This window comes from Eptesicus fuscus, chromosome 20 (genome assembly GCF_027574615.1).
Source record: "Eptesicus fuscus isolate TK198812 chromosome 20, DD_ASM_mEF_20220401, whole genome shotgun sequence".
Taxonomy (NCBI): Eukaryota; Metazoa; Chordata; class Mammalia; order Chiroptera; family Vespertilionidae; genus Eptesicus; species Eptesicus fuscus.
Window position 1 is genome coordinate 44,320,938 of NC_072492.1, and position 27,255 is coordinate 44,348,192.

Here is a 27,255-nt window from a genome sequence, read left to right on the forward strand (position 1 = left end):
TTTTACATTGATAAATACAAGGCAGTAAAGTGTAATGGTTAAAAGCATGCATTCTGAACCAAATTGACTAGATTTGAATACCACTCCACATTGACTAGCTGAATAGTTTTGGTCAAGTTACTTGCTTTCTTGAAACTCAGTTTCCACATATGTAAAATGAGAATAATAATAGCACCTATCTTATAGAGTATTATGAAAAATAAATGAATTAGTATATTTAAAGTTAAGGATAATGCTTGGCATATAAATTATACATAAATGTCAGATAAACATTTAACTTAAATACCTAAATTAGATTTTTTGTCCAACTTGCATACAATGACTTTGTTAATTGTGGTATAAGCAGGGATTGCAAAGTGCCTCCACCCTGGGGTTTCCCTCTCTTTGCTTCTGGAGTCATGGGCATCACTGGATGAAGAAACCCTAACTATCTTTGTTCAAAGGTAAATTAATGAAAGCATAAGAACTCAGTGCAAATAGACTTAACGATCTCATTTTGATGAATATGTTAGTTCTGATATATTTATGTACCTCTTGCTCCACTTCCTGTGGTGGAATCCCTTTTATCTTAGCAAAGAGTCTGAGATTTTCTCTCACAGTGAGGTAGTCAAATTGCACATTGGACTGTGGGCAAACTCCAGTGAGCTTGCTGATATTTTCGAGGTCAGCCATTTCTGAAAGTTTATTACTATACATGGTGACTGAACCTATAACAAAGATTAAAAGTTAACATCAGATTATACTTAAATTAAGATATCTTTCTAAATGAAAAGCAACTATAGAGTTATTTATTACATTCTAGATCAGTGGTTCTCAATCTTTCTAATGCCGCAACCCTTTAATACAGTTCCTCATGTTGTGGTGAACCCCAACCATAAAATTATTTTCGTTGCTACTTCATAACTGTAATTTTGCTACTGTTATGAATCATAATATAAATATCTGTGTTTTCCAATGGTCTTACACTCTACAGCCGCGGTTCTCAACCTGTGGGTCGTGACCCACAGGTTGAGAACCACTAGCGGGGTCACCTAAGACCATTGGAAAATACAGATATTTACATTACAATTCATAACAGTAGCAAAATTACAGTTATGAAGTAGCAACAAAAATAATTTTATGGTTGGGGGTCACCACAACATGAGGAACTGTATTAAAGGGTCATGGCATTAGGAAGGTTGAGAACCACTGTTCTAGATAATATGGTTTTATCTTCAAGGTTTATACAACTCAGGCATTGTGAACTTCCATTTTAGTTGTGTGGTGTATGGGGTGGAGAAAGGTCCCTTCTGCAGATTTTTCCATTAAGTTGTAGTCTATTTATTCTCCCCTCATAGTTAGGTGTGGTTCTATGATAAATGGAATTTTAGCAAATGTGGTATAAGCAGGGATTGTGAAGTGCCTCCACGCTGGGATTGCCCTCTCTTTGCTTCTGGAGTCATGGGCATCACTGGATGAAGAAACCCTAACTAGCTTCCTCGGGGATGTAGAAAGGGAGGTGCTGTGGTCCTAACTAGAGCCCCACATGTGTGTATAAGGCTATGCTAAAGCGTCCGGCCCCAGCTGTTTTAATCCAGACAGAAAAACCACCAGCAAACCCACAGAATCATGAGAAATAAGAAAACATTTTTATTTTAAGCTATTAGCTTTGGGAATGCTTGTTGTGCAGCAAAAGCTAATAGATACAAGTTGGAATGCCATCGGACCATGAAAATAATGATCATGAAATAATCAAATTCCATATATATCAATTAAGTATTGCATACCTGTATAGAATACTATAAATTAACTTCCATTTTTTCCTGGTAATCTGTGTGTGTGATTAATGATCACAAAAACTTATTATTAACAGCTGATTTATTTGTCAGCCTGATTTTGGGGGAAAAAGAGCCCTCTTACCTTTGGTGGGAACAGATAACCCACTAAGAATGTTTAATAGTGTTGATTTTCCAGCTCCACTGTGACCAAGTATTGCAGTGATTTGGCCTTCATATATGTCCAATCCCAGATCTAGGAAGAAAAAAGAAAAGAAAAGAAGGCTGGGAGAAAGGAAGAAAGGAAAAGAGGTAGGGAGGTAGAAAAAAACCTACAAATTTATTGTGGAGCTAAAATTTGTCTTTTTCTTTCCTTGAATGGCCTTGTTTTCTATATATGAATATATTAGTTGTTAAACTCAAAATAACAAAATATGCATTTATAAATTTACTAGAGGCCCAATGCATGAAATTCATGCACGGTGTGGGGCTGTCTCTCAGCAAAGCCTGCACCCTCTCCAATCTGGGACCTCTCGAGGGATGTCCAACTGCCCATTTAGGCCCACTGGGATAGGGCCTAAACAGGCAGTAGGACATCCCTCTGCCTGACAGCCTGATCACCCCCTAACCACTCCCCTGCCGGCCCGATTGCCCCCAACTACCCTCCCCTGCAGGCCTGATCCCCCCCCAACTGCCCTCCCCTGCAGACCATCTTGTGGTGGCCATCTTGTGTCCACATGGGGGTGGCCATCTTTGACCACATGGGGACAGCCATCTTGTATGTTGTAGTGATGGTCAATTTGCATATTTCCTCTTTATTAAATAGGATATGTGCATCCTGTTTTGAAAATTTGAAATTACTTGTTTTAAAACCAAGAGACATCTTGCTAGTATATTCTTAATTTCATTGATATTGCCTGGCATATAGCAGGTGAATGTTAATACTTATTGACTAAATATTAATGTAGTCAATAAATGATAGATTAATAGTTCAGTAAATTGTTATGTGGATAAAAATCCTTTGGTGTATGTGACGTTTTTGCACAAAATAAAAATAGCAATATCACAATAGCTTTAGAATTACAGAAGAAAAAATTGAGTTTGTGGAAAACAACCCAGAATAGCTTTGGGCTACTTCAGTATGACACAGTATATCTTTCAAAGACATATATAATTTGAAAACACAATCAATTTTTTCTTTTATATAGAATTAATTGTTAGAAAGGAAATTTTATCATATGGCTAAATAACTAATTTCAAATCTGAAATACCATCAGTAATTGTCCAGTAAAAATCAGAAAAGTAATCCTACATAATAAAAGGCTAATATGCAAATAGACTGAATAGCAGAATGACTGGTTACTTGGAAGCGCAATGATCACCAGTGGGCAAACACTCAATGCAGGAGCTTCCCCCTGGTGGTCAAATGCACTGCCACAGGGGAAGTGCCACTCAGCTACAAGCCAGGCTCAAGGCTAACCAGTGCAGGGCAGTGGTGGGAGCCTCTTCCGCCTCCGCAGCAGTGCTAAAGATGTCTGACTGAGGGCACAGGATGGGCTGAGGGACCCCCGAGTGCACAAGTTTTGTGCACCAAGCCTCTAGTATCAATATAATAACTAAATAGTACCTTTCAAAGCTTCTATTTTATCAGGCTTTTCTTTATATTCTTTTGTAACATTTCTGATTCTAAAAAAAAAAAAAGAAAGAAAGAAAGAAAAAGAGGTTTCAAGTTATGATAATTTTCTTCAGTTGGTTTGGTTGACATGATTTATGAATCTTCCCCCTTCAGGGCATAGAAGAGCTGGGGAATTATAGTACTCTCTAGAAATCATGCTTGTGTCTGAGAATCAGCTAGAGTATTTTTCCCATGCCTTGGCTGCATACTAGCTTCCCCTTTCAAAGTTTTTTTAAAAATATTTTTTATTGATTTCAGAGAAGGGAGAGAGAGTGAGAGATAGAAATATCAATAATGAGAGATAATCATTGATTATCTGCCTCTTGTACCTCCCACACTGGAGACTGAGCCCACAACTCGGGCATGTACCCCGACCGGGAATAGAGCCAGGACCTCCTGGTTCATAGATCAAAGTTCAACCACAGAGCCACACCAGCTGGGCCAAATGCCAAGTTTTAAAATTTCCCTATGCTTGGAACACATCAGCAGGTAATATTATTCCAATGACTGAGGTGGAACCTGACATTACTATTGAAGACCAGGATCATCTCTAAACTGCAAAGCCAAAGAAGCTAGACCAAGAGGTAACACAGGCACCCATTCCTGAAGGGCTCATTGTGAACTACTGACTCACGTTGGAGGTATCTTTGGTTATGTTGATCAAGGTCAGGGTGGAGTAAGGGAGAGAGGCAAAGATCATAACAGTGAGAGCAGTGGGTTTTACAGTCCTACCCAACTGAGCTCAACCCAGCTAGAACATTTAGTAGCTCTGTTACCTTAGCCAATGTACATATTCTGGGTAAATTTTGGCTTTTGTAACCTAATAATTTAGATGCTTTAGGGCTGTGTTGAAGGATGAGTAAAATATTTCATCTTGTGTGCATAGTGCTTGGTTCTTGGTAAGTATTCAGTAAACATCAGATTATATTGGTTTATGATGATGATTATGGTAATAGAAAGGAATGGAATGATCATGTTAGGTGCTATTATAGATTTGAAATGCTAGGCATTTTACATATTTTATTTTTATCAGGTAAATATCCATAAACTGAATCAAATTTACGTTTTTATTTTGTCATCTATTCATCAAACAATCCAGGTTCCATTCATATTGAACTGTTTAGATTTTCTCCTTTCTGTTTTAATCCCATTTTACCATCACTCTACATAGTTCTTATAGTTGAGTGAGCTGCTAAAGAGATAGAAAAATTAAAATAAACATATAAACACATCAACTAAAGTCACTGCTTTGCTCCCAGTTGATCTGCTGGAGGTTAAAGTTAGTTTACGTCACAGGAGAAATATAAGTATAAAAGATAAATATGGAACAGATTAAAATAAAAAGTGAAATGGTTGTAGACATTTAGTAGTCTGGTGTAATCTGAGACAGTTCAGGGAAGATGGACATATATGCTGGATACAGATGGATGAATAAAATTTGAATAGTAAGGGATGTTGAAAATTTTCTTCTTAATTTTTTATTTGAAAATAAAAGTTACTTAGCACCGAACAAAAACATTCTAAAAGGTACTTCTCCCTCAATTCCCTATGTGACTATCTCTAGGACTTCTCTTCCTTTCTCTTCCCTACTCTTTCATCTTCTTTGAGAGGGTAATAAATAGAAAAGAGAAATTTAAAAAATTGATTGAGAAAAATAGGGAATATAATCAATGAGGTAGGAGTCATGTGTGAATAAATGAATCCAGGCAAAGAAAAGAGTGAGGTTGAGGCTCAGGTTGGAGAAGACAACAGATAGAAGATTGAGAATCCAGATGAGGGTTTTGTCAAATTATCTTTGTGGGTGAAATCTCAGTTTGTATTTAATGTAAATGTCAATAATATAAGACAAAAAAAGGTAAAGGAACTTTTCTTTCAGCTTGAAGTGGGAAGAGATGAATGTAGCATGGATGCGGTTCGATGGGAGCCATCTATAGGGCACCAGAGAGAACCTGGCTTATTTCAGGTGCGAACTACTAGCTCCTCATCCTTTGGCCTGTTCTCCATCTGCATCCTTGTTACCTGATGGCTTCTTTCCCATGGAATTCTGGAGGCACTGGTTCAATGGAGTTATTAGACGAAGAATCAGAATATATTTCATCTTCAAGGGCCACATGATCAGCATTATGTTGTCGTGACCAAAATGAGGACTTCAGGAAAAACAAGGGTGAGTATTGGTGTCCATATTCATCTATGTGGCCAGGAGACAAATTCTGGGTCAATCACCATGTTAAGGGAGAGAGTCACCCCAATGCAGCATAGCAATGCAAACTTTCTGCCAATAAACTTGAAACATGGTCAACACACACAAAAAAATACATGTTTGGATATATGTAGCTTCTTAAGGAGAAAAAAAGATCACTAAGATGTCTCTCTATTATAATTATTGTTCCTCTGAGAAGAACTGAAGCTTTGACTTTAAAAAATTCTGGAGGAACTTAAATAAATGTTAAGACTCTTCTTAACCCCAAGAACATCAGATATTGCAAGACAAATGGAAGATAGCTCGGGCATGCTGAACTGTATCGATGCTGGCAAAGGAGGAAGAACTTGAGGACTATCTTTACACTAATAAAAGAGTAGCATGCTAATTGACTGTACCTTCATGATACCCACCAGCCAACCAGGAGTGAGTATGCAAATTAATCCAAAGATGGCGGGTTAATTTACATATGCAGGCGTCGAGAGGCCCAGGGAGGTGTTCCACACCACCCCAGCCACTCAGAGCCTCTTGGCAGCGTGGGAAGGCGGAAAGATGGCTTTGGGCAGGAGCGCAAAGGTGGCTCCAGCCCGAGCGAAGGCGGTGCCAGCAGCCAGGGAAAGGAAAGCCCATTCTTGCACGAATCTCCGTGCATCAGGCCTCTAGCTGCATATAAAACAACAAATATTCCAAGAGAAGATTGATTAGGATTTAACAAAAATAAGTGACAGAATGGGAGAGAATGGGGCAAGAGAACTTATTAAAATTGAACACAGAGTGGAATTTCAAAAGCTAATTTGTATTTACGCCTTATGTCAACTCCAAATTATAACATTCCCCTGAAGCAAATTTATGATCTGCATTAAGAATGCATTATTCATGAACTGCTTTCTGGAAATGAATCCACAGTATATTTGCACTTAATTATCACTTCTGTTTTCCAACATGTTAAGGGACATTATGAAATGGAAGAATTATATTTCTCTTATATTCTGCAACTGGCTTCCACTGTAAGATTGATGGGTTTTCAAACTTCTGTGTACCTTTCACATGTTCAGGCATGCATCCATGCAATAAATATATACTGAACACTCCCTACATACCTGTTGTAGGTATATTATTAGTTAGTACCCATCTTTTCCTCTGGATTAGGAAGCCTATCAAATAAAGCTTGTAGCTTAATTCGATACATTCTGCCACGAGATTTATTAATACATGATTCTATCATTTTATCTAGTTAATTTTCCTTTCTAACATTCATACTTCTTATCTTTAAAAGAATTTCTAACAAAATCAACTTGTTTAAATTCAGGCTTAAACTCAGTCTTTTTTCTTTTTTTTTTTTTTTGAGAGAGAGTGGAGGGGGGAGAGGGAGAGATAGAAATATTGCTGGGAGAGAAACATCAATCAGCTGCCTCCTACAGGCCCACTACTGGGGATTAAACCTACCACCCAGCCAAATGCCTGACAGGGAATTTAACCAGTGACCTCTTGGTTCATGGGTTGATATTCAACCAATGAGCCATACCTGCCAGGCTAAATTCAGTCTTAATGAATGGATGATACAAATAATTCCAACTGTATAATAAATATATAAGCCAAAAAGTATAGATCCTGACATCTATTTTTCTGGGCTCTTCTAGAAGGCAGAGGTAGTTATTGTTCTGGAGGATTACCTTAAAACAGCACAATCAAGTCACTGCTTCAAGACCATGCTACGTGTCTTTAATCTCACTCCCTTCCCTTCTTCCCTTTCTACCAGTGTTTAGTCACTGGTGACATTTTTACCCACTCAGTGTGTTGATGCCATTAGTGACTTTCATAATTTTTCCAGCTTTACTGAAGTACGATCAACAAATAAAAATTACAGCCGAAACCGGTTTGCCTCAGTGGATAGAGTGTTGGCCTGCGGACTGAAAGGTCCCAGGTTCGATTCTGGTCAAGGGCATGTACCTTGGTTGCGGGCACATCCCCAGTAGGGGTTGTGCAAGAGGCAGCTGATCGATGTTTCTCTCTCACAGATGTTTCTAACTCTCTATCCCTCTCTCTTCCTCTCTGTGAAAAATCAATAAAATATATAAAAAAACAAACAAATAAAAATTACATATAGATTAAATGTATAATAAAGGCTCTTGGTGTTCTGTCTTGAATGGGAAATGCAGAGGTAACACAGCTCCTGCCTTTCATTTTAAAAGGAGGGAGGAAGAAATGCAGCAGTATTTCAGCTGCAAGTACTTACTGAGCCCTGGCATTCACCAGGCTCTGAGGTGGGTGCTTGGGTTTATCTGTGAACAAAACAGAGCCCTGCTTTTGTGGAACTCATATGCTTTTGTGTTGCAGGCTGATAAAAATGAAGATTTATTGCCTATTGACTTTCCCATTGTGAAACTATGCGGAGATCTTTTTGAAGTAGAGATGCCCTGGTCCCACCATTTATTAAATGAATTATAACCTCTTGGAGTTGAGCTGGGCTCAGAATGTTTTTTCCAGTTCCCCACGTGTTTCTGATGGACAACCAGGGCTCAGAACCAGTGAGCTAAATAGTTAGACAAAGCAGCTATAAATTTCCATGACTAAGTACCAAGCCAGATTCACTTAGGAACTAGCTTTCTAAGCATCTCTTTAAAAAGAAACCAGCCACACACAGAGCAGAGTGAAGTTCAAACAAAGGCTAGTCATTCTATGAGCAAAATTCTGGATTCTGCTCTGACCAGTCAAAACAGCCAGAGAGAAATGAACAACTGAATTGGTCACTGGCAATAACCTTGTTGATTTCAATGACCTTGATGCACAGGATAGTTCTTTAAATATAAACAACACGTGTTAGGAGATTCATTTTAGGAAACAAAATTATTTAAATAGTGTTTGATTTTAATCATATCACTACTCACTTGGCAAAATTTTTTCAAAATAAATCGTCAGTGCCAGATAGATGAAAATATCAAAAGCCAACATAAAATGTGTTGCTATTATTTGGCTCGAGTAGTTTGAAAAAGCAGGAAGTGCATTGGAATTCATGTCATAGTCCACACGTAAAAGCTGAAAATGAAAAGGTAATTAATTAAAGGAAATTGGGCTTATGATAAATGTTAAACAGGTTTAGCATAAAAAATAAAATAAGCTACTCTTTGCCCCATACTGGGAATACAAAGTTGAATAAAACTGACTACTTTACTCTCATATCTATTGGAAAGCATGCGCATAGGAACAATTATAATGCAGTTTAGTAACTGCAATGATTTAAAATACGTTCCCAATGAAATGGGAGTGTCAGGAGGAGGTAGAGGAGTATGGGAAAAGATGACATTTGAACTTCGCCTTCAATAAATCTTTACCAAAGAGAACATGGAAGAAAGGTGCAGTGTTCTTTGAAATGTCTCCTGAGAGAGATTTCAGGCTCTTGGAAAGATCACTGGTTTGTTGAAGAAGAATGAGTGGGCTGGTCTATAATGTTCAAGCTAATGAGTACTTTATAACAAACTGTTCTTTTGTTAAGCACTAAATAACAGACCTATAATGAGTGACATGATCATTCATTGGAAAAATGGCAAAGAAAGTTCAATGTGAGAATCAGATCAAGAGAAATGACATTTTATGAACAGAAATGTAATTTTGTTAAAAATGCATTTAAAAATGCATTTTCAAGGTGTTTCTATGATCATGGGTGCTGTTCAATTAGTAAGTCAAAATATGAACTAGAAGAGTTATTTAGTATTACATTTGTGACATCATGTCCATATTTAATTAGCTGCCAAAAATAACACTCCAAGAATTATATATTGGCCTTCCATTTTCTCACTCACCCATAGTTTATTTTACTGGGCTAAGTGCTGCCAAAGCTTTTAAAACCTCACAATAGTCTTTATTAGAATTTTATACCTTATAATACTAAGCATAGAAATGACTACAGATAATTAAATTCCAGAGAGGAGACAAAAGTAGGGTTAATACATAGCAAAATAATAGTTTATTTTTTATTTAAATATAATTTATTTTATTGTATAGTCTTGTGTTCTGAGATTTGAGTTGCTCCTATAACGCAGTGCATAGAGCATTCTAATTGTTGTGTTTAAGGTAATTATTATGCCTAATCTCACCAGGATGCGGTGTGTAGACACTTATCTATGTTTGCATAGCAAATGTAACAAAAATTGAACATGCTGGTGTTTGATTTTTAATGAAGTAAATAATGTGATACCGAAAACAAAATCCCAGAGAAGGAAGATGGCTCAGAAATGCCATTAATACGTGATTAGATAGCTTCTCACCTGTGTCATTCCCAGCATGAAGGCAAAGGGGCTGAGAAAACCCAACATCCACTCCAAGGACGTAGGGAGATGCCTGTGCAAGACCGTGAATCCTAGACTCCCCCAAAAGACAGTGAGAAGGAACATGACCAGGCCAGTGAGGAATGACTTCTTTATCAAGACGCTCATTAGGAAAGCCAAAGCTATCTACGGGGAGAGAAGACACAGTTGGTTTATGTTTCTCTATAAATTATTCCTAACAGAATAACATAAGAAATCAAATATATAAAATTAGCATTATATTAGTCCATGTATAAAATACAAAAAGATGATCTGAAATTTGCCCTACAAACTGGCATTACAGGTCAAATACCAGTCTACAGATTTTCCAATGCAAAGAGGGTAGGCACAGAAGAAAAGGGTTATGTAGAACAACACCTTTTTGAAAACCAACACTTAATCTTGTCAGATGGGAAAAAGTGTAATTCACCAACTCACCAAAGACAATCCATAGAGGAAAAAGAGAGTGAAGACCACCATGAAGCCAGTCCAAATTACAAATTGGGTAGATTTTATAATAAGCACCAATAAAAGGGTAGTGATGAAGATGAAACCAGCATAGAGCAAGCCCCAGGAGAGCCTAATGTGGAAACAAAATGCTATTTTAGTATTTCATGTTCCATTGGAAAGGGACTGCCTTGGATTCTAACACACCTGGAATAGCTCAACTTGTGACATTTTAAATTCCAATTACCCAGCCCCGATATATCAGCCTGTTCTGCCAGTTTGCTCCCTCAATTACAGTATATTCATCATACCTGATCTCCAAAAGAGATTCCAATCCCTGATCTCTTTTTCCCCTTTCAGCTTCACCCTAGCTTGAATTTCACTTCTGCCTTAGGCACCGATGTCTATCACTTCTACCACACTCTTCCCTGTAGACTCAGTGGTCATCCCCCAGGACCCCTGCTTTGCAATCACCCCAAAAACCCAAACCTCATGTTCTCCCTTCGAGATGCATAGTAACCCCTAGCTTCAGCCTGGAAAGCATTCCACTAAGGACAATGTATCCCATTCATAGAAAAAAGGTGGAAAAACATTACATTTGCATAATGATGCTTTGAAGAAGTCCACTTTCCCTAAACTCCTACCTTTATTTATTGGTACACTTGACTCACCAGAATGCTGATTGTCTAAGACCCATCATTGTCATCAAAGCCTTCATCCTTTTCCTCTCTCTTGTAACATTAATAGAGGCATAATAAATGAATGGGGAAAAGGAAATAATGCAGAGGAAAAGGAAGATATTAATGATCATCCCTTCTTGTCTCACGAAGGGATGTATCTTCATATTTTTTCCAGTAACTGACATCAATTCCTCCATCACCGAGTGATTTGTTGTGATCTGAAGAAAGACATGGATTTGTATATTCATGGATGACAGGCTCCGTTTTCTTTCAATCACCTCTTTTACTATGGACACGTAATGGGTCTGTGTGGAGCTGATGCTAGCCCATCTTTTCACTCCCCTGTTCCACCACTGGCCCGCTTGGAGCCTCCACTCCAGGCATCCAGAGCTGCACACAGTTCCCCAAATTTGCTATGTGCTTTATCGCCTCCCTGCCTCACCTTGCCTGATGATTTGCTTGCAATGTCTTTATGACATTATCTAGTCAGCAAACCTCTTCTCTCAAGCTTCAGTGTGGAATGTCATTTCAATGAGGCATTCTTCCATGGCGTCCTAGACCAAGAAGCTTGTGCTCATTCACCTGGAAGGACTTTATGAACACCTCCATGACTGCCTACTTCTCCTCTTCCAAGAATTTAATTCTATGCCTGGCTTCCTGAGAGGGTGTCTTCTCTGAGGAGAAAATTTCTCTTCTATTTATACATATCCTCCATGGCACATGGCAACTTAAGTAAACTTTGTTGTAAGGAAACCGGTGAGTAAAGGAAAGTACAAGGCTATTGATTTATATTTTCTTGGATGAAACTTTAAAAAAAATTGATTTGAGAGAGAGGAAGGCAGAAGGAGAGAGAGAGAGAAACATTGAGTGGTTGCCTCTCGTACATGCCCCAACCAGGGATGGAACCCGCAACCTAGATATGTGCCCCAACCAAATTGAACCGGTGACCTTTTGGTGCACAGGATGACACTCCAACCAACTGAGCCGCACGGACCAGAGCTGATGAAACTTTTGATGCTTCGAATACCATTAATCTGCTTTGATCACTAGTTTGCATTGGACATTTTTGTACTCACTTCTATAATAGCAGCATTAATGACAGCTTGAAGATGCACAAAGCCTGTCTTCCAGAACGTTGTAACTCCACAGTCAGTATCTCCCAAATATGTTTCATAACAATGAGCTTTAAGGGAAAAATGTGTAACTGTTTTAAGAAATTATTTTCCATCCCACAGTTATAAAAGACATTGTCCTATACTGACTTCTGAAAGGTTTAGAGGCATGTTTCTTTCTCATTTAACTTTTCATCTGGCATTGTCATTTCATGTGAAATAATTTTATTTTGTTCTTTACGGAAAGACAATTTTCCTTGCACTGACTGACCCACAATGTCTTCCAGAGCTCTCTCTCCTGCTTCACTGATCTATCTGTCTGTTACTATGGTCATAGCACAGTTTTAATTACTTGTAACTTCATTTTTTTTTTAAAGAGCATCTTGGCTATTCTGTGCTCCTTTTAGAGGTATATTTTAGACTAAATATATCAATTTATATTTAAATATCCGTTATGCTTTTGATTGAAATTGGTTCCTGAAGAAATCTGGGCATAATTCATATCTGCAATAAATAAATTATAAACATGTAATATATATATATACATACACACATATATATACATACATATATATATGCATATGTTCATATATATCTATACATAAGTAAATATAAGTATACATATAAAACTACAACATAATACAGTATGTTAATGTACTTCAAAATCACTGTACATTTTTGAAATGTGTCCATTGGCCTGTTGTCATCACCATTGCAGATAAAGATTTTAAAATTCACTGCATTGACACCTATTCCTACATATGCCTTATGACATAAATAGAATGTAGTGGAATCGTATAGCTAGAAAGTTACCTGTATGGTCTTTGTGTTCCTTCCTTTTTGAAATTGGTTCTTCCTGTGAGAATTTCAAATTATATGAGAATGTATTAGTAAAGACGACTCCTACTATTTTCCTAGGAAGATGTGCCATTAATTCTTCAATACTCTCTTCATCGAACTGTCCCATGACGTCTGTTTCTGCCATTATAAGAAAGAAATATTATAATTAACTAGAGGCCTGATGAACAAAATTCATGCAAGAGTAGGCCTTCCTTCACCCGGCTGCCAGCATGGGCTTCCCTCTGGCACCTCAGGCCCGGACTTCTCTCCGGCTGCCTGCAGGCACCGGGGACCCAGGCTCCCCTCACAGCCCCGGCTTCGTCCAGAAGGTCGTCCAGAAGGATGTCTGGTCTAATTAGCATATTACACTTTTATTATTATAGATAATTTATTAGGAGACTAACTACAGGTTTCCCATTCAATTGCTTTTACTAAAGTTCTTTATGGAAATAAAATTAAATCAAATATCGATTTGGAGTAAGTCGGGCACAGTCAAAGTTGGGTACAAACATTTCTACTTAAATATTTTTTATTGATTTCAGAGAGGAAGGGAGGGGAGAGAGAGAGAGAAACATCAATGATGAGAGAGAATCATTGATCGGCTGCTCCTTTACACCTCACACTGGGGATCAAACCTACAACCCAGTTGGTCCTGAGCCCTGACTGGGAAGCTAACTGTGACCTCCTGCTTCATAGGTTGATGCTTAACCACTGAGAAACACTGGCTGGTGGGACAGACTTTTCTATAATTTTATCCAGATAGTGTATAATCAGAAGACATACATAAAAATTATTTTCATATGTTGGAATTACTGAACCAATTTTAATTACATATAATATACCATATCAATTAAACTACTCACAGAAGAATTAGCATTACAAAAAATCTAGAATTAGCATTACAATAAACCTAAAATTATATATATGTATATATGTATATAAAATCTAATAAAAGAATACTATGCAGATTGATCATCACTCCAACACACAAGATGGCTGCCCCCATGTGGTCAAAGATCCTGCCCCCACACAAGATGGCCACCACAAGATGGCCAGCATGGGAGTGCAGTTGGGAGGAACCAGGCCTGCAAGGGAGGGCAGTTGGGGGTGACCAGGCCGGCAGAGGAGGTAAGTTGGGGGTGACCGGGCCTTCAGGGAAGGGCAGTTGGGCTGGACCCAGGCCTGCAGGGGAGAGCAGTTGTGGGGGACTAGGCCTGCAGGGGAGGGCAGTTAGGGGTGACCAGGCCTGCAGTGGAGGGCAGTTAGGGGCAAACAGGCTGGCAGGGGAGCAGTTAGGTATCAATCAGGCTGGCAGGGGAGTGGTTAGGGGGTGATCAGGCTGACAGGCAGGCAGACGAGCAGTTGGGAGCCAGAAGTCCTAGATTGTGAGAGGGATGTCCCAGGTTGGAGAGGGTGTAGGCTGGGCTGAGGGGACCCCCCTCCCCATGCACGAATCTTGTGCACCAGGCCTCTAGTATATATATATATCACAATTAGGTACTGGTTTATATCAGGTGGAAATAACCATGTAACTTCATTTTTCTTTAACAATCCACAGTATGGTTAATATGCTGAAAAAAAGAGTGAAAACTTTAAAAATATGTGAGTGCTTATGTTGATATCACTAAAATAATCCCTCTTTTTTGCTAATATTGTGTTCAGTGCCATATAGATACTTTAGTAAAACTGAAAAAAATGAGAAGAAATGGGAGAAAAGTTCTGGATTGGGGTGGGAATGTCAAAGATCAAAGTGGAGGGAGCAGACAGGATGTATTTTGACAGAATTAACATTTTCCTCCTGGGATAATATTTTTCATTAAATATGTTATAATCATCAGTAAATCCCTTAACCTTTTTGACTCAATTTCCATATTTATAAAATAAACTTAATATCAATTATTATTAGTACAGAATATTAAACAAAGTACAGATAAATATAATACAGAATAATACTATTAATATTACAGAATAATATTCTATTGCTATAGAATAAAGTCTAAAAATCTAGCACATAGTAGCATTTCATGAATATTTATTATAATAATTGCAAATGACCTTCCTATAAAATATAGATAACAACACATTCATTGTAAAGACAAACTCCAGGTAAAGACCTTGCACACAGTAGTCATTTAATGAACATTTATTATTGCAATTGCATGTGACTTTTAATGAAGGTGTTGTTGAGAAGCACATGTTTATGTCATTGGGACCCCTAGGAGGACACTGTGAAGCAGGGTAGGAACAAACCCATCTCAGGGTACACAGGAAGAGTAGGCCTCAGTTTGTCAGGCAAATTAGGTTAAGATCTTGAATCAAAAGCAGATTCAGTGTTTTCAGGCAAGGTGCACAGTGTAGACATTCAGATTCAAGTGGAGCCAATGGTGTGATGTGCACTGTGGTACCATGGGAAAGCTAGGGAGGTTTACACCCACCCTCCTGACCTGTGTGCAGGGAAGCAAGGACAGAAAAGAAAAGTCCACATAATCTGGGATCTGTAGTTATAAACACAGACTGCAGAGCGGGTGGACTTCTGGATGCTGATTTCAGATATGGAGTCAGAATCCAAACACAACATGAATGGTTACTAGAGCCAGAGTGGAATTATGGACAGAAGTTGACAAAAAGATGAGACATTAATTCTATAACTTCCAGCAACTGGGTGGAACAAGATTCACAGGTTGCCTTTATAATAATACCACTCTTGGTAGGGAATTATGGTGCCTAAAATTAATACTGAGTCCCTTCCAAGTCATGTTTTTATGTTCTTTAAAAAAAAATTCGAGATTTAGTTCCATAAAAGTCATCCTTTTAAACTGTGGAATTTCATGATTTTCAGGATATTCACAAAGTTGTGCAAGCAGTAAGCCACTGTCAAATTATAACCCAATTCACATTTATGGGGCAGTCACCATAGATTCCCCTTTGAAGTGTGTGTTTATATTTGTAAGAAAACCCAAAAACCTGCTGTTTTAATGGCCTGACATCCAGTCCTCCTTCTAGTAAACACACTAACATTTATCTACAATACTGCCCCTCTTCCATTCACACATTCTGTGGCTTGGATGTGGTTCTCAGGGGGACCTGGACACCAACCGATGGATAATGACAATACTTTATTTCCCTTATGCAATGAGATTAGGTCCTGATGGACCAAGATCCAGACTAATCTAAAGACCATTTGTTTCATGGGTATAATTTCCAAAATTAATTTGAAATGTTGGGAAAGATCTGTATTCCTTTCACTTTCACTGGAGTTGTTTATGTGGTAGGGCTACAACTGGAGATTCTGAAGACTAACTCTGCGTCTTTTGGGGAGAGCCAACCTGTGAATGAAGGCAGCACACATTGCTATAGACCTGAGAAGTAGACACATATTTCTTCCTCTGCTGTTGACACTCACCTCCCCAGCTGTGCTTTGATACTCTTTTTCCTTAAACTACACAAAAGGTGCCCCTGTTCCTTACCACAAGATGAATTGGAATTCCCTCATTCTCAACTGGGATATTCATGAAAAATATAGTATTGTTAACTTAATGTTAAATATGGTGGTGAGACTCAGAGAAGGTGATGACTTGTGAAATGTTCTATAGACATAACACAGAACTACTTCAGTCAAATGTTCTCTGACTCTTTGTCCAGTTCTCTTGCCTCTGCTCTAGGCTGCTTCTCGTCAAATTTCAGGACATTTTTACAGACACAATCTTGACATTAAGAATGCTCATCTTATTTTTCATTGACAAGTACCTTACCACTAAAGGGTGAACAATTAAAACATAGAATACTCTTCAATAAAATCTTCAAATATAGTTAGGTAATCTTTTTGGTAATGAAAGGTGAGAATAAAATTCCTATAATAAAATTTAAGAGGAGAAAAAGACTGGCTGATTTTGGATATAATAATAAGCAAATTCTAGAGCAATAGTCTCATTCCAGTAACAAAGCTTCCACAGCTACAAGTCAACAAATCGCTAAACACTCCTCCTTTTCAACATCTACCCATTTGTGTATTCCATGCTTCCCCAAACCCTACACAACATCAGCCAATTTCTTTTTGGAAAGACTGCACACTGCAAGTGGTAATCCCTTGCTTGGCAAGAAATACATTCATAGTTTTTACTTAGATATGGCCTCTTACGCTCTGGAAAAGAAAAATACATTCACATTTCACATTACCTAGAAATGGTGACAACTGACAGTTATCAACTGACATACAAATTAAATGCACGCATCTGCAGTCAAATGAACTAACTATTGACATTAGAAATTCCTCTTAGATTGCTAGAAAACTCACCATTTATACAGGAGGCCAAGGCAACTTTTGTCATTATCTGTTGGGTTGTACTGGTGAAAGGTGCATATGCAATCACAAATGTAGATAGGTTAAATGAATCTACCCGTCCCAGGTCCATAGTAGGCAGTGAAGAAAAATCAACGACTTCATGATAAATAGGATATAGGTACAAAGAAAGCAGTAGGATCAATGAGCTCAACCATTCCTACACAATGCAAGAAGAAAAAAAAACAAAGAAAATGATGATTTCAAATAAGTCACCCACCATCATTTGGTTATGAAGTTTGTATCATTTACTTTTCTCATTTCAATATAGACCACATTCTGAACCATTTTCAATATGGACAGTACAAATTTCAGCAGTCTGGGTCATACCAATGAACTATTACTAGGAGTTTATTTGTTTTGTGTTAATCCTCACCCAAGGACATTTTCCCATTGATTTTTAGGGAGATTGGGAGAGAGAGGGAAAGACAGAGAGAAACATTGGTAAGAAACATATCAATTGGTTGCCTCTTGCCTGAGCCCTAACCAGGTCTCAGGCCGGGAGGAGCCGGCAACCAAGGTCTGTGCCCTTGACCAGAAATGAACCTGGGACCCTTTGGTCTGCAGGCGAGTGCTCTATCAACTGAGCCAAACCAGCTAGGGCTTACTAGGAGTTTAAGTTTTTTGATCCACAGCGCCAGTGTAAAGCATGCACTTATCATGAAAATATGAGTGGCAAAAGTGGCAAGCTATTATAAACTAGAGGCCCAGTGCACACAATTCGTGCACTTGAAGGGGGTGTGTGTCCCTCAGCCCAGCCTGCACCCTCTCCAATCTGGGACCCTTCTGGGGATGTCCGACTGCTAGTTTAGCAGGATTGGGCCTAAACCAGCTGTTGGACATCCTTCTCACAATCCGGGACTGCTGGCTCCTAACCACTCACCTGCCTCCCTGCCTGATTGCCCCTAACAGCTTCTGCCTGCCAGCCTGATCTCGCCCCCAACTGCCCTCCCCAGCTGGCAATCTTGTGATAACATGGGAGCAGCCATCTTGTGATGACCTGGATGCAGCTATCTTGTGATGACATGTGGGCAGCCATCTTGTGATGATGTGAGGGCATGAGGGTCAATTTGCATATTAACTCTTTATTATATAAAATTATCAGCTGATATTACTGTGGTGACCTACTTATGCTGTACAGGCAAATCTCGTTTTATTGCACTCTGCTTTATTGCACTTCACAGATGGTGCATTTTTACAAGTTGAAGGCAAGACCCTCCATCAGCAGAAAGATTATGACAAGTTTTATTGGGATCCTCACTTCATTACGGAGGCCTGCAACTGAACCCACATACCTCCTAAGTATGCCTGTATTTGATTCTGCTGAAAGCGCATGTGTTATAGAGACAGTTTCAAGGCATTGCACAATTAATGGTAATGCACTGGTTACATGCCTAGATTCTAGTATTGGAAACTCAACAGCATGTTGGCGACCTGAGAGACACTATCTTGTTAGTTATCAATATTAGTCACTTAAACACTACCAATAAGAAATCACTCTGTTCTCTAAATGCATGATTGTAGAAAAAATTTCACAATAGATATACAGTAAAATCCCTACTTAGATAAAAATGCAACTTAGCTATACCTCTCTGATTTTCCTTTTTTCAATATCAAAGTTTAACCAGGATTTTTGTTATATGGTAAAATTACAAGTTCTAATACTAATTTTCTTCTTGGCACTAATCACATTTCCAAATTACCCATTATTTTTGAAGAGAATAATTTACTTTTTTTTTTTTTTTTAAGAGAAAGGTTCAAGAGAGAAAAGTGCCAGTTGCTATTTCTGTGGGTTGATTTGTTTACCACATCTTCAGAATACCAGTATCCTAACCCAAGGATCTATGTGTGGGAACACTGGTAAAAACTGTGACCATTGCCCAGCCATTGTGGCTCAGTGGTTCAGCATCGGGCCATGAACCAGGAGTTCACAGGTTTGATTCCCGGTCAGTGCACATGCCTGGGTTGCAGGCTTGATCCTCAGTCGGGGACGTGAAGGAGGCAGCCCATCAATGATTCACTCTCATCATTGATGTTTCTATCTCTCTCTCTCCCTTTCCCTTCCTCTCCAAAATTAATGAAAAATATACTTTTTAAAAAAAGTGTGACCATTGCCTTTTAAAACATTGATTGGGTTCTCTGCTGCTGACCAACTTCAGTGCCTTCAGACCTCAAATGATGAGTCTGTGTAATCAAAATATTGTTTTTATTTTTAATATTTTTTATTGTTTAAAGTATTATATATATTAGTACATATATCTCCTTTTTTCTTCCCCATTGACCTTCCCCCAGCCTCCCCTACCCCCTGTGACATGCCCTCATCCCACCCCACCCCCCAGTGTCTTGTGTCCATTGGTATGCTTATATGCATGCATACAAGTCCTTTGGTTGATCTATTTCCCTCCCTCCCCAACACTCCGCAGCCTTCCCTCTGTAATTTGACAGTCTGTTCGGTGCTTTACTGCCTCTGTATCTATCTTTGTATTCATCAGGTTATAATGTTCTTTATTTTCCATAAATGAGTGAGATCATGTGTTATTTTTCTTTCATTGCCTGGCTTATTTCACTTAACATAATGCTCTCCAGGTCCATCCATACTGCTGCAAATGGTAAGAATTCCTTCTTTTTTATAGCAGTGTAGTATTCCATTGTGTAGATATACCATAGTTTTCTAATCCACTCATCTGCTGATGAGCATTTAGGCTGTTTCCAAATCTTAGCTATGATGAATTGTGCTGCTATGAACATAGAGGTGCATATATCCTTTCTGATTGGTGTTTCTAGTTTCTTGGGATATATTCCTGGAAGTGGGATTACTGGGTCAAATGGGAGCTCCATTTTTAGTTTTTTGAGGAAACTCCATACTGTTCTCCATAGTGGCTGTACCAGTCTGCATTCCCACCAACAGTGCACGAGGGTTCCTTTTTCTCTGAATTCTTGCCAGCACTTGTCGTTTGTTGATTTGTTGATGATTGCCATTCTGACAGGTGTGAGATGGTACCGCATTGTCATTTTGCTTTGCATCTCTTGGATAATTAGTGACTTTGAGCATGTTTTCATGTGTCTCTTGGCCTTCCTTCTGTCTTCTTTCAAAAAGATTCTATTTAGGTCTGTTGCTCATTTTTTTTTATTGGATCATTTATCTTCCTTTTATTAAGTTGTATAAGTTCCCTGTAGATATTGGAGATTAAACCTTTATCAGTAATAACATTTGCAAATATGTTCTCCCATACAGTGGGCTTTCTTGTTGTTTTGTTGATGGTTTCTTTTGCTGTGAAAAAGCTTTTTATTTTGATGTAGTCCCATTTGTTTATTTTCTCTTTAGCTTCCATTGCCCTAGGAGCAGTATCGGTGAAGAAATTGCTTTGGCATATGTCTGAGATTTCTTTGCCTATGGATTCCTCTAGTATTTTTATGGTTTCCTGTCATACTACCCAAAGCAATCTATAGATTCAATGCACTCCCCATTAAAATACCAATGGCATATTTCACAGACCTAGAAAGAACTTTCCAAAAATTCATCTGGAATAAAAAAAGACCCTGAATAGCCACAGCAATCCTGAGAAAGAAAAACAAAGTAGGTGGGATCTCAATACCAGATTTCAAGCTGTATTACAAAGCCACTGTTCTCAAAACAGCCTGGTACTGGCACAAGAACAGACATATAGACCAATGGAATAGAATAGAGAATCCAGATATCGACCCAAACTACTATGCTCAATTAATATTTGACAAAGGAGGCATGAACATACAATGGAGTCAAGACAGTCTCTTCAATAAATGGTGTTGGGAAAATTGGACAGATACATGCAAAAAAATGAAACTAGACCACCAACTTACACCATACACAAAAATAAACTCAAAATGGATACAGGACTTAATAAAAATATCTTGAGAAAGATTTCTTTTATTGTATCAAGGTGTTTTTGTTGTTTTTTTCCTGGAGGGGAAATAAACAATCAGAGATACCTCCGAAGAAATGAACACTATTCAATCATAAATAAAGAAGAGAAACAGATATTGAATCATACCAATAAGGACTCCCTTTTCATTCTCCATTTTTTAAGCAAATTCTTGCAGAATAAGGCCCAGGTTTGTTGACACACACTTCTCTCTCTCTTACTCATGTTGCCCTGTTTCATGAGAAAAGAAAAGGGGAGAAGGTAAAGCAGATACGATGGTCTTACTGGGGAAAAAATCCTGCAAACACACAAACGAGCAGCCTGAGAAGGCCAGTGTTCTGAATCTGAGTGCCCAGTATCTGAGGGTTCCAAAGTCAGCCTTTTATTACTGGTACCCGCTCCCCGCTGCCCCCAACTTCCTCACGAATAAGTTCTTGTTTTGGAGGATCTTTTTTTCATTGTGTTTCATGTTAAACCTGGTTTTCCTTTGCTTCTAGTTTTGCCCACATTCTTACCTTCTGCTAAATGTTATCAAGTTTTCTTTCTCCCCTCCATGTTTTCCCTCTTATCCTAAAGATATAATGGTTACTCTTTAAAAAAAATGTTTTTTGAAACTTAAAAGAATTATTTATTTATTTATTTTGTTGTTTATTCAGGATGGTTATTTTGTATTTTAGTTGTAATTCCAGATTGTCCGATAGAGTGTCTAGGCTCCTATAGGGAGGCTGTCATGCATTTGAACTTGGGCTCCAGATGGAGGCAGAAATTCCACCCGACTGGGCTTGGACAGCATTAGCTGGGTGAGAAACTCAGAACCCTCTGACTTGTGTGTAGGCCAGCTTATTGTGAAAACATTCCAGGGGCTCTGCCCAAAGTCGACTGCAGAGAGCAGCATTTTTTTCTGCAGATATTGTACCACAAATACATAGTAGACCACACCCTCCTCCAGGTAAAAGTAGCAAGTCACAGTTTTAGCATATGCAACCTTGAGCGAGGAGGGAGAGGATGGAGAGAGTGAGTTGGAGGTGTGGTGAGGATTAGGTAGGGGAATTTATACATGCTTTTTTTTTTTTTTTTTTCCAGCAAGGACCCAGAATACCTCCCAGAAGGAGAAGCCTCAATGCATAACAATAGCGCCACATCTTTCCATTGCCCTAATAACCAATATCACACAACACGACCCGCTGAGCCTGCCCTGAACACGGTGGGACTGGAATGCTCCCAAAGAACACTGTGCATCTGAGCTGATCCATAGGAAGTAAGGGATTCTGGGACGATCCCTAGTTTTCTGGGAAGCATGCCAGGTGACTCGGAAGACTAGGCCAGGACTTTGGAGCAGAGAGCAGCAGCTCCACGCTGAAATTGGCTTTTAAGTCCTGAACTTAGAGCAAGCAGTCTGCTCCCTCTAAGCTACACAACACTGGCCAGGGATAGAAAGCAGGCCATTGTCATGGGCTCCTCCGTCGTGATAACGAGTGGGTGAGGGTGCCCCTGCCTGAAGCTCCCATTCCACTTGTGGAAGAAGATGCCGACAGGGCTGTGCTATTTCCTCAAGACAAGGCACGAGAAAAAGGTCTGGAAGCCCGTTCCAATGCCAGGCTTATCAGCCACGGCAGCCCCAGAGGGCATTGCCGGAGGAAGATCCAACGCATGGATGTTCCTCAGGCTGAGAGGCAAGTCTAGGGAGGCGTGGACTGAGTGAAGAGGTTGGAGAGCACATGGAGAGGCAGTCAGAGGGAGGAAGAGATTCTTGGAAAGAAAGCATTAGGTGAGAGTGTCCAGTGAGAGGGGCTCAGGATCCCCATAGATGGGTCTAGTGCAGAGAATTCAGAGTAACCATTGAAAAAAATCCTCACCCCCACTGACGTGAGAAAGACATATCACTGGTTGCCTCCCATACTCTCCCCCACCCCCCCCCACCCCACCCCCTAATTAAGGCTGAGGATTGAACTTGCAACTCAGGTATGTGCCCTTGACTGGGAATCGAACGGGCGACCCTTTGGTCTGCGGGTCGATGTTCTAATCACTGAGCAAAACTGTCCAGGACCCGAATAACTGCTTTTAAATCGACTATGCAGGGCTGTGCAGGTGGGTAAACTGGCCAAGAGGGCGATCTCCTCACTGTGGAATCAGCCACAGCCCAATGTAGCATGACCATGTTAGCTTGGCTCCAACCTCTTAGCCTTTCCATTGTAAAGTAGCATCGTCTACTGTATTTTCCCTGAGCTTACGTATGTTCTGTAGTTTATCCAAAGACTCACAACCACGTGCATTCCTTTGCATACAAGTAGTAGGCAGTTTCAAAGGGTACTGACTCTGACCTTTCCCCTGTCCTATGGTTGTTGCATTCAGAACCACAGGTTTACACTGTAGGCGTGTGAAAGCTCTGAGTCCTGCAGAGCAATTGAGTGTTGGGATGAGGAAAAGCTGCGCATTTCACATTTGGACCCAGTACGTGATGTGCACAGAGCAGAAAACCCCAGAAGGCAGCTCTCATTTCTAAAATTCTTAGACCCGAGCCCGAGAGGCGGGAACAACAGACATGCCAGGGTGGGAAAGGCAGGTTCGCAGTGTTTCGTATGGAAAACGAGACAATACTTAGCAAATAATTGTAACACAAGAACAGACGCTGTGCTTGTTGTACTCACAACTGTCAGCCTGCTTTTGCCCACCCCTGTGTTTCTGTAAATGTTTTTCGTAAACAGTCTCAAAGTCAGAAAAACAGTTTATCGCAATGCCCCCCAGTTATTGTGCAATAAAAGTGAAGACCTTCAAAGACGATCCAGGTGTACAAATGAATTGTCAATAATCTCAGTTCTCCACAATCTCTGAACAAATTTCAGCTTATTCCTACATTCAGTTTCTGGCTTAAAACCACGTGACAATTGCAAAATTTAAAAAAAAAAAGTATGTTGTAACTCAATGCTTTCATCTTTACAATTTTAAATACCAGATGTCCAAACACATCCAAATAGTCCATTCATTTTCAAAATAGTTTCTCTATAGCTGGTTGGCTTTCAATTCCTAAAGATTTATTTATAATTTTGTGATAGAAAAAAACACACACTCTCTCAAACAAAACAGAAAAAGACAATGAACTTACCTTTGAGAAATGCGAAGCACATCTAGAAACACATTTTATCCATGGTCTTCTTATATAGAAGGAAGCAAGTCACATTCCTTCCTGATCTCGGCCACATCTACAGATTTTGCTTTAACAGTTTGGCTTCAGGGGAAAGCTCCCAGGGAGACTATTTCCAGGAGAGGCTATGATCTCAGTTCTGTTGGCCCTGCCCACGAGCACACTCATGTGACTGCCCCGGACTATTTGTCTCTCGCTCTATCTTTTTGTAAAATTGAATAGTTATATGTTATCTTCATTCTCAGTGTCTCAGTTGAATGAACAGAAGCAGGAGAGTTTCAGAATAAATTTATTTTTTACCAAGAAGCAGACCCAAGAAAAAGTTAAAAATGTTTTAAAAGTCTATTTCCCAACTGATATTATCCTACTTAAAAATCAGTACTATCTCACGGGTAACAATCTTTTCACAAGCTCAAAAAGCAACCATGTTCTGTAACTACGTTAGAACCTGCCTCGGTCTTTGATAGCAATCTCCTTAGACAATTCTAATTGCACAGTAACACGCCTTTGTGCCCCTCTCCGTTAGCTACTGACTCGAAGAACACACGGGGAACGTCTCATATTTGATCGCTAATCAGGATCTACTGAAGGCTTCTGAATAAAAACAAAAATGCAGCAAATTACTTAGCCAAATCGGCAGTCACTTTGAGATGGAGATGGCACCATGGACACAATTAACTAAAAACCAGATAAACTCTTTCAGGCTTCCACAGAGACTGCAGGGAGTAACCTTTTCTGTAGTTAAGACTTATATTTGTTCCTGGCCAGAATGGTTCAGTTGGTTGAGCATCAGCTTGGGTACCAAACTGTTACTGGTTCCATTCCTGGTCAGGCACATACCTAGGTTTCAGGTTCGATCCCTGGTTGGGGCCTGTATGGGAGGCAACTGATTGATGATTCTCTCTTCTCATTGATCTCTCTCTCTCTCTCTCTCTCTCTCTCTCTCTCTCTCTCTCTCTCTCTCTCTCTCTCCCCAAACATGTATCGTTGGGTGAAGATTAAAAAAAAAAAAAAGGGCTGTTGCGTCTTATAGTTGAATCAGAGGACCAAAAGCCAATAGTCTCTTTTTTTCTTTTCCTTTTCAGTGTATTCAGGCACTACTCTTTGTAGTCCCCAGGTGATTGTCTAACTCTCAAGCATTTCCTTGTGTTTTATTTTTTAAAATATATATATTTGTATTGATTTCAGGGAGGAAGGCAGAAAGATAGAGGGTTAGAAACATCAATGATGAGAGAGAATCATTAATCAGCTGCCTCTTGCATGTCCCATACTGGGCATCGAGCCCGAAACCCAGGAATGTGCCCTGTCTGGGAATGGAATCATGGCCTCCTGGTTCATAGGTTGACACTCAACTACTGAACCAAACCAGCCTAGCCATTTCCTTATGTTTTAAAGAGAGCTCATTAGGTGGTGTTGCATAGCAACTGTCCAACAACTGCAAGGCAGAAGACTAGCAGTTTGGGAAAGAAAGTGAGTGCACCATCTTCAATGGAAAGTTGAGCCTTTGCCTAACTTGCCAATTAGAAAATACATGGAACTCAGTGAAGATGAACTTCATCTTGCACAGTGAGGGTTGGCTCTTGGAGTTGGTGTTTTGAGTGAGGGTGCGAGGGGATGAAGCCCTTTAGTTTAGTTGCGGAGGATTTCTTCCAACCTAAGCAGATTGTGGAAATAGGAAGTTCTCCACTGAGGCTGCAAATTATGTCTATCTATTCATTTCCTCCAGAACATTTGGTTTTAAATGAGTCATTTGGCCACTGACTTACAGGGTAAGATCTATCTAGATGCCCAGCTGGTGTGGTGGTGTTGACACATAAACCAGGACAGGGCACATGCCAGGGTTGCAGGCTCCATCCACTATAGGGGTGTAGGTGGCAGCCAGTTGGCAGGTGGCAGCCGATCAATGAGTCTCATCATTGATGTTTCTAACCCTCTCTCCCTCCCCTTCCTCACTCTGAAATCAATATACTCGGTATCATATTATACTGGCATGTATACTCAGTATCATATCATAAGAGCAACCGAGTAGAGGAAATCCAATATGCATAAGCTTTCCTCTATTATGTCCAAGATGATTGGGGCTCACACCAAAAATGTTAAGCACTATCTTCAAACCATGAGAAAAGAAACAGCTTCATCAGAGGGAAGCTCCTCTTTACACAAAACTCACCACTGCCCAATTGATAATCTCACCTGGAAATCAGAATTTTTACTCCTCTATTTCTCATTTTCATTCAGATCCAAGTTTCTTCTAATCTCCCTCGAGACTTACTCTTTGAGACATGAATTATTTAGCAATGTGTTGTTTCCTTTCCAAATCTCTACCAATTTTCCTGTTATTTTTGGGTGATTAATTTCTAGTTCAAATCTATTACTGTATAGTGAGAAAATTTATTTTGTATGTCAAATCTATTAGGACTTGTCTTATAACCCAAGATATCATCTGGCTGGGTGAATATTCCAAATGCAAGGAGATATATTCTGCTATTGATTGAGTGGAGTGTTATATAAATGTCAGTTAGATCTAGTTGGTTGCTGTTAAGTTTTTCTGTTTTTGGTTGTTGATTTTTTTTGTGTGTGTGTGTTTTTTATTGTTGTTGTTTGTTTGTTTTTCTGTCTACTGGTTCTATTGATTAATGGAAGAAGAGTAGTGAAGATTTTAACAAAAATTAGAGGCTTTGTTTTTCCTTTCATATCTGACAGATTTTTGCCTCAGGTAATTGAAAGTTGTGGTATTGGATGCATACACATTTAGGATGGTTGTGTCTTCTTGGCATTTTTATCATTATATAATGTCCATCTTTATCCCTGGTAACTTTCCATGCCCCAAAGTCTACTTCATCTGGTCTGAATATGTCAT

General features: G+C 39.3%; 1 protein-coding gene across 1 annotated transcript in view; it reads right to left on the reverse strand.

Annotated features, from left to right (window-relative positions):
• LOC103291129 (ABC-type organic anion transporter ABCA8-like) overlaps positions 1-24,489 on the reverse strand; it is a 52,097-nt gene extending 27,608 nt beyond the window's left edge. The window contains exons 1-13 of the mRNA XM_054709160.1: positions 24,357-24,489; positions 21,383-21,484; positions 17,307-17,511; positions 12,986-13,150; positions 12,137-12,243; positions 11,052-11,278; positions 10,372-10,513; positions 9,895-10,080; positions 8,518-8,665; positions 5,449-5,617; positions 3,382-3,440; positions 1,900-2,010; positions 532-707 (exon numbers count right to left, since the gene is read on the reverse strand). Coding sequence (XP_054565135.1) covers positions 532-707; positions 1,900-2,010; positions 3,382-3,440; positions 5,449-5,617; positions 8,518-8,665; positions 9,895-10,080; positions 10,372-10,513; positions 11,052-11,278; positions 12,137-12,243; positions 12,986-13,150; positions 17,307-17,511; positions 21,383-21,478 — 1,791 coding nt within the window. The 5' untranslated portion in view covers positions 21,479-21,484; positions 24,357-24,489. The remainder of the gene's footprint in view (positions 1-531; positions 708-1,899; positions 2,011-3,381; positions 3,441-5,448; positions 5,618-8,517; positions 8,666-9,894; positions 10,081-10,371; positions 10,514-11,051; positions 11,279-12,136; positions 12,244-12,985; positions 13,151-17,306; positions 17,512-21,382; positions 21,485-24,356) is intronic.
• Positions 24,490-27,255: the final 2,766 nt, after the last annotated feature.